This window comes from Notamacropus eugenii, chromosome 1 (assembly GCF_028372415.1).
Source record: "Notamacropus eugenii isolate mMacEug1 chromosome 1, mMacEug1.pri_v2, whole genome shotgun sequence".
In the NCBI taxonomy this organism is placed as follows: Eukaryota; Metazoa; Chordata; class Mammalia; order Diprotodontia; family Macropodidae; genus Notamacropus; species Notamacropus eugenii.
Genome location: NC_092872.1, coordinates 479,374,954 through 479,388,701, shown reverse-complemented (window position 1 = coordinate 479,388,701; position 13,748 = coordinate 479,374,954). Strand labels below are relative to the sequence as shown.

Below are 13,748 nucleotides of genomic sequence, written 5' to 3'. Positions count from 1 at the left end.
CTTCTAGACCTCCTTGTGATCTTCTTCTACATATTTTAAATGTTTCACTGGTGTTTTCATTTCTTTTAAGCATGGCTACCACTACTCCCCCAAGTCTTTGTCCCCCTCCACCTTGAAAGCCTCTTCTTGTTAAAAACCTTCCTTTGTATGGTTAAGTAACAAAAATTCACACAGTGATTGTGTCTGAAAACATCCATCTCATTTTGTACCTTTTGTCTATCACCTTTCTGCCAAGAGGTGGGAAGTTTGCTTCAGGCATGAGGTTGCAATTGACCACTGCATTAATTAGAGTTCTTAAGTCTTCCAAAAGTTATAATGCAGTCATTGCACAAACTGTTCTCATTATGCTCATTTTGCTCAGCATCACTTCACACAAGACTTCCAAAGTTTCTCTGAATCTGTTCCTTTTTTATGGCACAATACTATTCTATTACATTCATATATTATAATTTTTTCAGCCACTCTCTAACTGATGGGAAACCACTATTCCTAGTTTTGCTATAAGTGCTGCTATAAATATATTTGTATAGATGGGTTCCTTCCCTCTTTCTTTGGTCTTTTTGGTGTATATTTGATGTTGCATTTTTAGAAGGGCAATGACAAACTTCAATGTGTCCAGGAAGGACACCAATATAGCAACAGCTCTGGAGATCATGTCAAAGAAAAACTACTGAATTAAATGGGAATGTTTAGTCTGGAAAAAATTAAGAGGAGACAACAGAGTCTTTTAGATAGATAGACAAATACTACTATCAAGTAGAGGAGAGAAGAGACTTGTTTTATGTGATTACTAAAAACAAAACTGGGTTAATGGATAGAAACTCTAAGGAGCCAGATGTTGTTCATTATGACAAAGAATTTTCTAAAAAATGTGGTCTAACAACACAAAAGGCATTTTGTTCATAACAACATAAAACCGAAGTTAAGCAAAGCAGAGGGCAAAATGATTGTCCAGAAAGCTGTAGAAAGATTCTTGTAAGGGGGTAGGGGGTTGAGGTTGGACTAGGTGAATTAAAACATTTCTTCCATTTCTTCCAATTCTTAAGGTTCTAACTATGAGGACCATCGAGCCTTGAAGAAAAGGGGAAAAAACTCCCAAAATTACAGTTCTGCCGTCTATAGCTACATGTCCTTGGACAGGCCATTTAACATTTGAGTATCTTTACCAGAAAAATAAAAAAATCAGGCTAGATGGTCTTTAAATCTCTTTTGGACATTCTGTGAAGGACACAGGAGTCTAATGACAATTAATGAGAAGAGTCTATAGACCCTTAAGCTCAATGAGGAAAAGATAAAGTTCTATAAAAACACAAACTCGTTAGGAAGACGCTAGGTTTGCTCTGGATCACATTGTATCACCCCAGCATAATGGCCCTTGAGATCATTCCCCAGTGGTTTCTATAAGAAGGGGAAGGAAGGCAAAGAACCATTAAGTGCCTACTATGTGCTAGGTACTGTGCTAAGCATGTCATAAATATTACCTAAAAATTTTCAGAAATGAATACATCTTCAAGAGATTAAAAATAACAACCACCACCACCTAACCAAAATTCTGGTTCAGGCTGACTGACCAGAGCACTTTCTTCTTCTTTTTTTTTTTTGGAAGTACTTGTGGTTAAGTGACTTGCCGAGGGTCACACAGCTAATAAGCATCTGAGGCTGCATTTGAACTCAGGTCTATCTGACTCCAGGGCTGGTGCTCTAACTGAGCCACCTAGCTGCCCTACTTTTTTCTTTTATATCTGGGTTAAGACACCTACTAAGCCTTTCTGTTGCTCAATTCATTAAAAAAAAAATCCAATCCAAAACCTTATAAGTTTCATTAAAATTAAGCTTTACTAGAAACAGAATTGTTAAATATAGGACAATCAGTTTAATAGGTGATTTCAATACTTTTCAACTAGCATTGTGTTTTTCTCGCCATTGATAGACTCTTACTTGTTAACTTAATAAGCACCATTGTTTCTTTGTAGAGAAAAGTCAGCATCTAGGCCCAAATAAAAGACTTACAACAGCACAAAGGCAGAATTTACCTAACAGCATGAATGAAGACTAGTCTCCTCCAATTTCATGCTTGCTTCCTTGCACGCTCTCCCATCTATTTTTCTTATACAAATGAAAAATAAAGACGTAGCCAGGGAATTTCTGAAATAAGTAGTTTGGATGACATCCTTTAGCAAGTCACAAGTAACTTTATAAAAAGCAGATTAAGTATTCAGTTAGGCTTTTCTTGTGGAGACAGTACAATGCTATAACACTTAAACTATCCATTTAATTAGTAGGATCTACCATACTTATTGGCATTTCTGGGACAAGAAAGCTTTTTATGAGCCTCAAACATTTTTTCTTAACACTCTAATAGGATAAACAAAGAAATTCTTACTGGGGAAAGGGACGGTGGTGGTGGTAGAATTTTGGTTTTCAATCGTTTCAGTTGTTAAACTCTCTGTGACTCTATTTGGGGGTTTTCTTGGCAAAGATACTAAAGTGGTTTGCCATTTCCTTCTCCAGCTCATTTTAGAGATGAGGAATCTGAGGCAAACAGGGTTAAGTGACTTGCCCAGGGTCACACAGCTAATAAGAGTCTGAGGCCAGATTTGAGTCGTCAAGATGTCTTCCTGATTCCAGGCACAGTGTTCTATCCATGGGCCACCTAAGTGCCCTGTGGTGGTGGAATATGAATACATAAATAGTTCACAAAATTTGCATTCTTCACATTCATTTTAAATTTGCTATCTCACTTTGATGGTGAACCCAAAAAGTTTTCTATGCCCATTTTATTGACAAGGAAAATGAGGAACAGTGAGTTTAAGTGAATTACCCAAAAGTTACAAAGCTTGTTAGTAACAGAAACAGCACTAGAATCCAGATCTTTGTAGACCAAAATTCTTTCTACTACACAATGCCAGCTTTCATATTTTGGGCTTTTTGAAGGCTAGGGCAGTTCCCTTCTATTTCTTCCATAGCATTTAATGTAGTACTTTACAGAGCAAATTCACAGTCTATGTTGACTACCTAAATTTTGTCAAGTATTTATTAAGATATGTATCACTACTACACTTGGGTGAGATACCAAAGATATCAACACTGACCATTATACAAGCTTATAATCTAGTCAAAGTGAAAAAAAGAACGCGCATGAAAAACAACTGGAAAAAAAATCCCAAAACTAAGTGCTAGAGTATGGTAGAGGTTATAATGCCAAAGAACTCAGGGAGAAAGAGTGACATGGTTGGGGACGAATCGGGCATTCTTCCACAAGAGGTACAGTGCTGTGGCAAATAGAGCATTAGACTTAAGAGAGGAAGGTGTGGATTCAAAGCCTGCCTCAGATTGCTACCTAGCACAACAAAGAGAGCAATGGGTCTGGAGTCTGGAAGAATCGAGTTGGAATGTGGCCTTGGATACTTACTGGTTGTGTCAACCTCAATTTCCTCAGCTGTAAAACTGGCAAAAAAAAAAAAACAACAAAAACCCAAAACACCCACAATAATAGTACATCCCTCTCAGGGTTGTTGTGAAGATCAAATGTTGTAAAGTATTTATCACTGTGCCTGGTGCTTAGTAGATATTTAACAAATGCTTCCTTCCTATCTGCCAATCACATAATTTCTTTTTGCCTTAGTTTCCTCAAATATAAAATGGGAATAATAGCCAACATCTATCTCAGGGACTACTGTGAGGATCAAATGATATTTCATTTGATACGTAAACTTGATACATGCATACATAAAAACCTCTTCATACTTTAAAGCACCATACAAATACCAATTATTACATAAAAATCCCAGCTGACTAGGGTTATATACTTCCCTCCTCTCATTACCAAATTTATGTCCAAATTTATTTAGCATATAGTCCAACATTTTTTCTAAGTAAATCAACACTAGCTTAACATAAAGGATCTTCTAACTATCTGTGTCAATAGATGATTGCACCATTTATACTGCTCAGGTCAAGGAGAGGAAAGGGGCAGAATGACTTGATGGTTCTTTGATCTATGACCAGAAATTATATAGATTTTTCAGGAACAAAGGTTTTAGGCACATCCACTTCCCCCAAAATTGCTTCTCTCTACAACTTTCTTATTTCTGTTAATAATACAATCTCCCAGGTACCTCTGCTCCAAACCTCAGGGTCATCTTTTCAATCCTGGTCAGTGGTCAACTTCTGATATCTTTCAAGTCTATCTTCTTCCTCTCCACCATGACCATCCAATTCAGGTCTGATTAGCTCTTCATCTGAATCATTATAATAGTCTCTTAATCTGTTTTTGCCTTCAAAACTTTCTACAGTAGGAAGGTACTGGATCTGGAGTCAGGGAACTTAGGTTAGAATGCTGGCTCTGCCACTTACCATTTACGTGGCTCTAGGCAAGACTCACCTGTCAAACAAACTGGTTGGACTATATGACATATAAGGTCCCTTCCAAAATCTCTACATCTATGATCCTAAAACTGGCCAGATTAGGCATCTTAAAAAAACATCTCTGTACACATTCTCCTGCTCAAAAATTTTCAATAGTTCCCCATTGCTTACTAAATAAAATTCAAATTTGTTGGTTAGACACTTCTACAATTTAGCTCAACCTTACTTTTCCAAAATTATACTACACCCCCTCTCTTCATACTTCCCTGAGGCCACAAAATGCCCCGAATGCCCTTCCTTCCTCTACCCTTACTTACTCCTTATCTGTCAGCTGAAATTCTACCCATCCTTCAAAGGCCCAATTCAGAAAAGCAAAACTTGTTTGTCTATCCCAGATCCCTTCCTTTATAGCTTTATTCTAACTGACTAGTCACTAATGTAATGTTTTAAATGTGTTTTAAGACAAGAGTTATCATATACCAAGACAAGGCCAAAAGGGGTATGTAATTTAGGCAATAAAGGATGATACCATAAGCAAATTAGAGGAGCATAGAAAAGCTTACCTGTCAGAGCAATAGATAAAGGAAGAATTTTTTACCAAACAAGACATGGTTTGGTCCAATGAAGGTAACAACTATGTAGCATAATAAAATGTTAAAATCATCCTTGGATGTAGTAATTACTCAAGATAATCATTTTTTTTAAAAAATATCTTTCTCTATATGTCCTTCCCCACCTTTCCCCTCCTTTTGTTACAGAAAAGGCTCTTTGCCTACATTCTCTTTCCAAAGAAGTTTCCCTGGCATGCTGCCACAAGTTTATCTGCCCACTTCCATTTTAAGTAATTTTCCTTTGAAAATCTCTTCTGCAACAAAGATGGGTCCAGGGTTTATTTTTAAAGAAAATTTACCACAAGCTGCTATAATACACAGACAAGAGAGTACAGTCACGAGGCCTGGCCTGATTCACTGATTCTGATTAAGTCCTTGTAACTGATTCCTATTCCACCTTCTTGAACAGATCACAATAAGCAGCTTTCAGAAGCAGTTTAATTTACTTGTTTTTTACTTCTATAGGAATTTGCCCATTTCACCCCAACTCCATGATCTTTTGACTGGCACTTTTCATCTCTGTATGCAAGATTGCAACATAGTACCATCTCAGAATTCTAAAACTACATGCTTTGGCATAATGTAAAATAAAAGGGGGGCTGGGAAGAGGGATGTGGCACAGAATTTCTTCTTGTTGCACAGTCAATTACAAAGCTGGTATTTTCTCTTGATACTTGAAAATTTGCCCAAATGCTAATTTTATTTTTTTTATTCTTAAATCCAAAACATATTTATTAAAAATTGATCATAGTACCTTGGTACATAGTAAGATTAAAACAGTATTCTGTGCTCTCAAGTCTATTACTTATAATGTTCAATAGTTCTCTTATATTACAATTTAACTCATCTGTAACAGACTCACAAATGCTTTCAGAACATGTAGCTGGTATTGATACAAGAAAAGCTTCATATCATAAAATTTGGGGCATGATTCTGGCTCAGCTACATCTTTCAGCTCTGGAAAGAAAAGTGACTACAGCATACAAAGTGCTGAAGGTTTTCTTTGCTGTTTACCCTTGGAAATTAGTTGCCAAAGAATAGAGATTATAATCGATAGCAAATAAGCTATGAATTGAGACTACATCTTGACCTTTATTATAGTAGCTATTCACAAATCCTAATATAAAAATAATTTACCTCCTGTTGACAAATGACTCAGATCTATTTGCTGACAACATGACGTGGATATAGACTCACATTTATAAAATTTATAAAAGTTCATTTTTCTCAAAACTATTCTGTGAGACAGGCAGTGAAAGTATTATTCTCAGGAAGATATTACTAAAAGCACTAAAATTCACCAACTGACTGCACCCTTGATATAACTAAACAGCAAAGTCATCAGTAGGTAGAGAAAATAGCTCAATTCTATTCCCCTTTGTGTTATAATTGATCTTTTTTTGGCACCATGTCTCTTGGTCTAATTACTATCTCAGATTCCAGCTAGAATAAATTCATCCAAACTGTATCTAAGTACTGAAAATAGCCCTAAATTATTGAAAAGTCATCCTGAAAAGAAGCACACCTTACCCATTTGATTTAACTCATTTTGGCATGCCAAATATCTGGTAATAAATAATTCACTAAAGGTTCTATGCATATAAAGGCCAAAAAAAAAAAATTACTTCAGAAATAGGTTGTTGAACTAACCCTATGTGGAGTTACTCCCTGTTGCAACCAGGGGTGACCTCACATTAAATGAAGTGAGTTATCAAAGTGATGCAAAGACCTCTGGTAAAGTACCAGGCACCAACTCCACCACAAAGCAAGAGTAAGGAAGAATCCCATTTTCAGTATATGTAAGAGCTCTAGTTCTCAAACACAAGCCTGAATCACCCTGGATAACAGCTAACACAATATATAAGGTGATTTCATACACTGTCTCATTAAACCCTCCTATCTACACCCTGACTACAAGCAAGAACTTCCCAATTTTACAATGAGGAAATCGAGGTTTAAAGGACAGCGTGGTGCAGCTTCACACCTCCACGGTGACATAACGTCCTAAGGTCTGGTTCAAGTTCTCACTCTCATGGGCAAGCCATTCCATTCCTGCCTTCGCTTTCCTCCTGCCTGTCTACACACACCCCGAGCTTCCTCAGTCTGGCTGAGTCTGGAGAGCTTCTCCATCACAGCCTGGGCCAACAGGTGGGGGGGAGGGGGTGGGCGCTACATCGTTCAGTCACAGCAACTACCCAAGGGGCTACGGTCTGCAAGAGTGGACGGGGCGCCCAAGGCGGCGACATCAAGGCTCTTCTTTTAATCAAAGAGGGGGCCCACAAGGGGGTGGGGGGCAATCCCACTCGGGGCTGTCGCGACCGAACGTCGGGGAGAGATCTCTATGGCAGCTAGAGTCTCTGGCCTGCAGTCCCCACCGGGGGCTCCTTCCAGCTGCGTAGAGGAAATGCCTCAGAAGGCGCTGGGACCCAAGCCCGGCGAGCGTCTTCTGCCGGAAACCCGACGGGAGGGCCAATGCTCCGAGGGGCCGGCCCCCCGCCGGAAGCCCCAGTTCCGGCTGCCCGCGGCTCCCACACTCGGGTTCCTCAAGGCCAGAGACAAAGGCCGGGCTCTCGCCCCTCAGGGTCCCCGCCGGCCCCCAGGCCGCGGCTTCCTTACCCGGAGCTCGACTTCGGTGCGATGCAGGCCGAGCCTCCGCAAACCCACGGCCAGGTCGTTGACACAGAGGCCGCCGTCGCGGTTGACGTCGAGCGCCTGGAAGAGGCTCCAGAGGCGGAGGCGATGGTCAGGACCCCCGCACACCGCGCCGCCACACGGGTCCCCGGCTGGTGACTGGGCGGGGACGGCGCCGGGGGCCGGTGGGGAGGCCACGCAGCGACACAGCACGTCGCTCACCATCGGGTGCTGGGAGAGCTGGAGGAAGTTGGGAGGGGGGCGGCGCGACCACGGAAACGGCAGGGATCGGTGTCCCGGCGCCGGCTCACGCGCGCCTCGAGGAACTCGCCGGCTTCTACTCCAGTGAAAAAGCGCCGGCAAACGGGCTGGGCGGGGCTGGGCTCCGATAGGCTGCCCGCCCGCTTCCGGGAGCCCCGCCCCGCGCCAGCTCATCTCCTTCCCACCCAGCCTCAGCGGCCAATCGCCAACCCCGATCCCGGCACGAGGCGGGGCCTAAGAGGAGGGGCCGGGAGTCGACGCCCCACCCCCGAGTCTGGCCCAATAAGCATTTGCTAGGGGGAGATTCAAACAGCAGTGGCGTTTCCAAATTGCCTGACAAAGTTTTTGAAGTGGGCTTTCCTCAACAATAGGTCGAATTCCCGTGATTAATAAGTGAATTCACCCCAGAAAAATTCCGAGTTACAGAAAGAAAAAAGTAAGAACGAAGGAGAGAGTGTAAGCCAAGCTGGAAGCCGCTATCTTTTGAGTAATAAACGTAAAAACCAATGGCAAAGAAGAATTCCGATTGTGGGCGGGACCAAGGGTAAAATTGGCATGGACCTCTGCCAATAATCCCTGAAGCAGTTCGAGCTTTTGTGCGCTAACATCGCAGTCCTCCAATAAAATGGACAAATCCAGAGAGCTGATGGAACATTGGTGAATGAATGATAGAAAATATGTCCAATAGAGAAGCAGGAAAAAACAAGAGGCATGGTGTCCTAGCTCGATCGACATGACTACTGACCAATGAATCTTCCAAGTCTAGGAGGAGGGTGGTTCCCAATCATGACGGACAGTGAAGTTAGCCAATGGGAACAGCTAACTCCGCGCCGTGTCCAACCGGCGCGCGAGGTTACCCTGGAGAAGAGCCGGCGCTCGGCCCCAGCGGGGAGGGGAGGGAGGGAGAGCTCCGCACGCCCCGGCGGAAGAGGCAGATTCAGGAAGCCATTACGCAGCTCCCTGGCGGAGGTTCGAGCGGCGGAGGCCGGGCCGTACGCACTTTGCGTAGCGCCGGAGGTTGTCAAGGGCCTGGGCCTGGGCCTAGGCCTTGGCAGTGGGCAGGGGAGGCCCATCCCCTGTTGGGGGCGGCAGGCCGAGGAAGAGGAGGAGTAGCTGGGAGCTGGGGAAGGGGGATTTGGGGAGGCCATGGCGGTACCAGCCAAGAAGAGGAAGATGAACTTCTCTGAGCGTGAGGTAGAGATCATCGTGGAGGAGCTAGAGCGCCAGAAACACCTGCTCATCAATCACTTCAACGCAGGTGTGCCCCTGGCTGCCAAGAGCGCGGCCTGGCACAACATCCTGAGGCGGGTCAACGCCGTGGCCACGTGCCGCCGGGAGCTGCCCGAGGTCAAGAAGAAGTGGTCCGACCTGAAGACTGAGGTCCGCCGCAAGGTGGCCCAAGTCCGGGCTGCCGTGGAGGGCAGTGAGCCCCCTGGCGGGCCAGAGGAGGGGGGCCCCGGTGGCCCTGGCCCGGGCCCCGGAGGCGCCGGCCCCTCAGTGGCCCCTGTCCTGCTGACCCCCATGCAGCAGCGCATCTGTAACCTGTTGGGTGAGGCCACCATCATCAGCCTGCCAGGCGCAGCTGAGATCCACCCCGTGGCCCTAGGGGCAGCCACAGCTGCGGCCACTGTCACCCTGACACAGAGTGAGTGGCCCCATACTGCCTGGAGGGCAGAGGTCGGCGGGAAGGGTCTTTGGGAAACCATAGCATCATGGCATGGCAAGGTTGGAAGGAACCTTAGAGCATCACTCAGGCCAACCACCTAATTTGACAGAGAAGGATACGCTGGCCAATAGAGGTCGGTGTCCTGCTAAAGTTGATGATCTTGGGTCAAACAGGACAGAGAATAGGATGGAAGGTCACTTAGTGGTCATTCAGCCCAACCACCCCACTTTTTATAGAAGAGGAAACAGAGGCCCACAGAGGGAAAACCCTGGCAGAAGGTGAGAGAGAAGGGTTGTGGCAGAACTGGTTTTAGAATCCTAATCTCCTGACTCTTGATCTAGGACTTTTCCCACATCTGTGGAGTCCTGAATAGCTTGGGTGAATGCTTTTTAGGAAGGGTTGTTGATTTTTAAAAAAACCCAAACTTCAGTACCAGCTGCTTTAAGGGCCCACCTACTGCAGATGAGAACTTGGGTCTAATCTAATGACTATTCACAATGTCCATTCTTGGATCTCCATTTTCCCCCATATGCCTAGAAGAAGTATAGTAGATAGAGTGCTGGGGTTGGAGTCAGGAAGACCTGGGTTCAAATCTAACTTCTGACACATTCTTGACAAGTCATTTAACCTCTCTCTTGATGACTGTTGTCTGTTCTAGGAAGGGAGCAGAACAGTAATCTATGGATGTTGGGCTAGTCATAAATACTGAAGCTGTAAGAGAATATAACTATATGTCGTCCTGGCTTCCCTAGATCCTCTACCCAACTAGTTCAACCCAGTATCTTCTACTGTATGTTAATTGGACTACCGCCATGGTTTCCTCCATCTTGACAAATAATCCTGTTGGCTCCCATGTTCCGCTTAGCAAAAATAAATAGATAGATAGATAGGTAAATAAATAAATAAAATTGAGGAAAAGGCACAAAGAGAGGTTTAGTGAAAAGGGCTACAATAAGTCTACCTAGGATGAAGTTTGTATTTTTGTATTTTATCTCCTATTCCCATAAAAACTTTTAGTTACCTTTTAACTTTTTCCTCCCACTAAGGGAGTATATTCTGTGGACTTACCTCAGACATGTCTTCTCTTACACAGTTCTAAATTCCAGCTGGTTACTTTGGGAGCAGATGCTAATCTTTCTAGGAGACCTTGACTTTTTTTTTTTAATCTGTCCTTTAGTTCCCACTGAGACTACCTATCATACTTTGGAGGATGGAGTGGTAGAGTATTGTACAACAGAGACACCCACGACAGTGACTGCTGAGGCACCTGTGGAGATGATGGCCCACCAGGCTGATGTATCTGTCAAGCCTCAAGCACTGAAAAGCCGTATTGCACTTAACTCAGCCAAACTCATACAAGAGCAGCGGGTCACCAACCTGCACGTAAAGGAAATTGCCCAGCATTTAGAACAACAGAATGATCTCCTGCAGATGATTCGTCGTTCACAAGAGGTACAGGCTTGTGCCCAGGAGCGCCAGGCCCAAGCAATGGAAGGGACCCAGGCAGCCCTGAGTGTCCTCATCCAGATTCTCCGTCCTATGATTAAAGATTTCCGCCGATATCTGCAGAGCAACACACCAAATCCTGCTCCACCATCCGATCCAGGTCAGGTGACCCAGAATGGACAACAAGATAGTCTTATCCAATGACATCAGGATTAATTGAACTTCCTCTTCTGTGACTGAATGGTTTCTCTATTGTATTTCAGGCAGGTCCTATGGTTGTCCTTCGGATAGGATAAACTACATGGACAACTTCCTATTAGATAGGAATTCATTGCTCTTGGTGCATAATGTGTTTGAGAACTGGAGGAAGTTGGGACTTATTGAGCTTCTTGGAACCAGAATTGCCTTCTCCATGAGGCCTGCTGCTGTTATCCCAAGAGCTGAAAGACTGGTTGACTAAGGCATCTCCTTGCCAGAGGACCAGGCACAGCTGTGTGAACATTATATGACTTGGTCTCATGTCTAGAAGATCTCCTATGAAGGTCATAACTGGAAGTAGTACAGCCAAGAGTGAGAATCCCAGGTGTTGCTATCTTGAATAATGATGATAATGGTGCTGACATTTGTGCAATACCACCTTTATCCTCTAAAAGGCAGTATCACTGGGATTGAGGCTGAAATTGCACCCTCTTCTCACTGTGCCTAGGTCCCAGGGAAATTTAGTAATGTGTTCTCCCATAGGGCAGCAGATTCCCTTGCTCATACCCTAGAACATTTCCCCGGGACTCTGATGCCAGCAGCTGTGATTTGAAGCTAAACTCCACCAGTGCTGCTCATGTGGCGTTCAGTTGGAGGGGAGAGTCTCTGGCTGCCTACCTGTCTTCCACAGACTCTCACCACTCCTCTGGTGCCTGCTTTTTCCCATCATCTTTTAGTTGGGTGGTATGTTTAGTTTCAGGCTCAGGTTCTGTACTGGTAATTGCTGGGGAAGATAAGTGGAGGGATAAGGGATCATTAGCTCTCAACTCTTAGCCTCCAGGGATTGCCTTTACTGAGACCTGTGCTGAATTTTTGATTATAGCTGAATGGACTCCATCAAACATGTCCACTTCTACACATGTGTCACAGGAACAAATTCAGGATTTTCAGAGTACAGATCTGCAGTGCAGATTCTTCCCTCTCCTTTCTATTTCCTTCAACCCTCAGAAGTTAAATGCAGAGAAACTGTGTAGTAACATCACTTTGAGCACTTATCCCCTAAGTATTGGTTGCTCCACAGGATTGCTACAAGATGTTCAGGTTCCAGCTGGGATGAATCCAAATCCATGATTGACACTGAACATATGGGAAGAGTAGGGTGAGGTTACTGTGAAGACTAGAACTTTTGGATCCTTGGAAATTTGACCATCTTAACCTTGCTTTGAAAAAATGTTCTGCATTGAGAAAATCCCTGCCTTTTGGAAAGGAGACAGTACCTTGAGATACTTAGAGTTGGACTTCATTATTCAGTCCTTTGAATCTACTCACCTTATTTTCAGGGGCCACTGTAATTTTTGAAGATTTAATTCTAATCGAGTGGCTATTTTTGATTTAGTTTTTAATTTTCACCTATCACCGAGGCCCTTGCAGCTACATAAGCCCATGTCATCTTTGATGAACAAGGTTGGGCAGTATCACTGTATGTGCCTTGACCAGATGTGACCCATGGTTGCAACCCGAGGTACCAGCCCCTAGCTTTACAAAGGGAAGATGCTGCCTCTGTGGGCTCTTGCATTTAGAATTGCTAACTTCCACTATTGCAATCAAGAGAGACTCTCCCTTATCCCCCATTCCCCAGTTCTATTTTTACCATAATGCTGATGGCTTTTCTGCAGAGCCATGCATGTAGTCCCAGTAAAGAGTTGGGCTCACTGATGGAGGTACAAGAAAAGTTTTTAAAGATATAGGTGGCTAATAGCACCATCTAAGCCCTTGGTTCCAATGGCACCAGCAGATTCATCAGAATTTAACTGCAGTGGCCTCTTTGAAAATTTATAGACAGGAGAGCTCAGCTGGAATTTACCCATTTTTGAAGTCTGAGCCAGTATGGTGTCAGATCCAATTGACTGGGTACAAAGAAGATTTCTGGGGTCACTTGGACTAGTTCTTTCCAAGTATTTTTAATAATAAAAGCCCACTTTTTGTATATAATGCTTCTCTGCTTATTTATTATTCACATATAAAATAGTCATGGATTTAAAGAATGGGTCTGTGAAGTTAGACCTACTAAAAACTTGCCATCACTTTGGGGTATCTCTAGAAAGGATTGCTTGGATGATAAGTAAATTTGTATTTAATGTTTAATTCCCTGGAGTCTTTCCCCTAAACAGCTAAAGGATCTTAGAATTTAGATTTAGAGCTAAAAGAAACCTTAGGGTTTCTCTAGTTCACTTTCCTCATTTTACAAATGAAGGAAATAGTGCCCAGAAAGATTAAGTGTTTTGCATAAGACCACCCAGATAGTAAATGGCAGAGGCAGGATTTGAACCTGGGTCTTCAAACTATAAGTCCAGAGCTCTTTATACCTTACTGTGTTAAAGCACCCTTATCATTGCTTATTAAATCAATTTTTTAAAAGTCTGAATGAAAATCTAATTCTAGCTATAAATAATTGTTCTTACATTGACCTGTCATTCTAGAGGAATTCTAGCTAAAGTAATCGTCATTGTCATCATCAACTAACTTCTTGTTACTCAGATGTATACCTTGAATTTGGTGTTGATGAG

At 43.3% G+C, this 13,748-nt stretch overlaps 2 protein-coding genes across 2 annotated transcripts in view; one reads left to right on the top strand and one right to left on the bottom strand.

The window, feature by feature from the left end:
• The window catches only part of SLC25A25 (solute carrier family 25 member 25), a 30,887-nt gene extending 22,917 nt beyond the window's left edge, over window positions 1–7,970 (bottom strand). The window contains exon 1 of the mRNA XM_072632545.1: window positions 7,596–7,970. Coding sequence (XP_072488646.1) covers window positions 7,596–7,835 — 240 coding nt within the window. The 5' untranslated portion in view covers window positions 7,836–7,970. The remainder of the gene's footprint in view (window positions 1–7,595) is intronic.
• Window positions 7,971–8,776: 806 nt separating this feature from the next.
• Window positions 8,777–13,168, top strand: NAIF1 (nuclear apoptosis inducing factor 1). The gene is made up of 2 exons (XM_072632550.1): window positions 8,777–9,516; window positions 10,715–13,168. Exons 1-2 carry the CDS (start codon window positions 9,018–9,020, stop codon window positions 11,185–11,187), a joined length of 972 nt encoding a protein of 323 aa, XP_072488651.1. The 5' UTR covers window positions 8,777–9,017; the 3' UTR covers window positions 11,188–13,168.
• The last annotated feature ends 580 nt before the right edge of the window (window positions 13,169–13,748 follow it).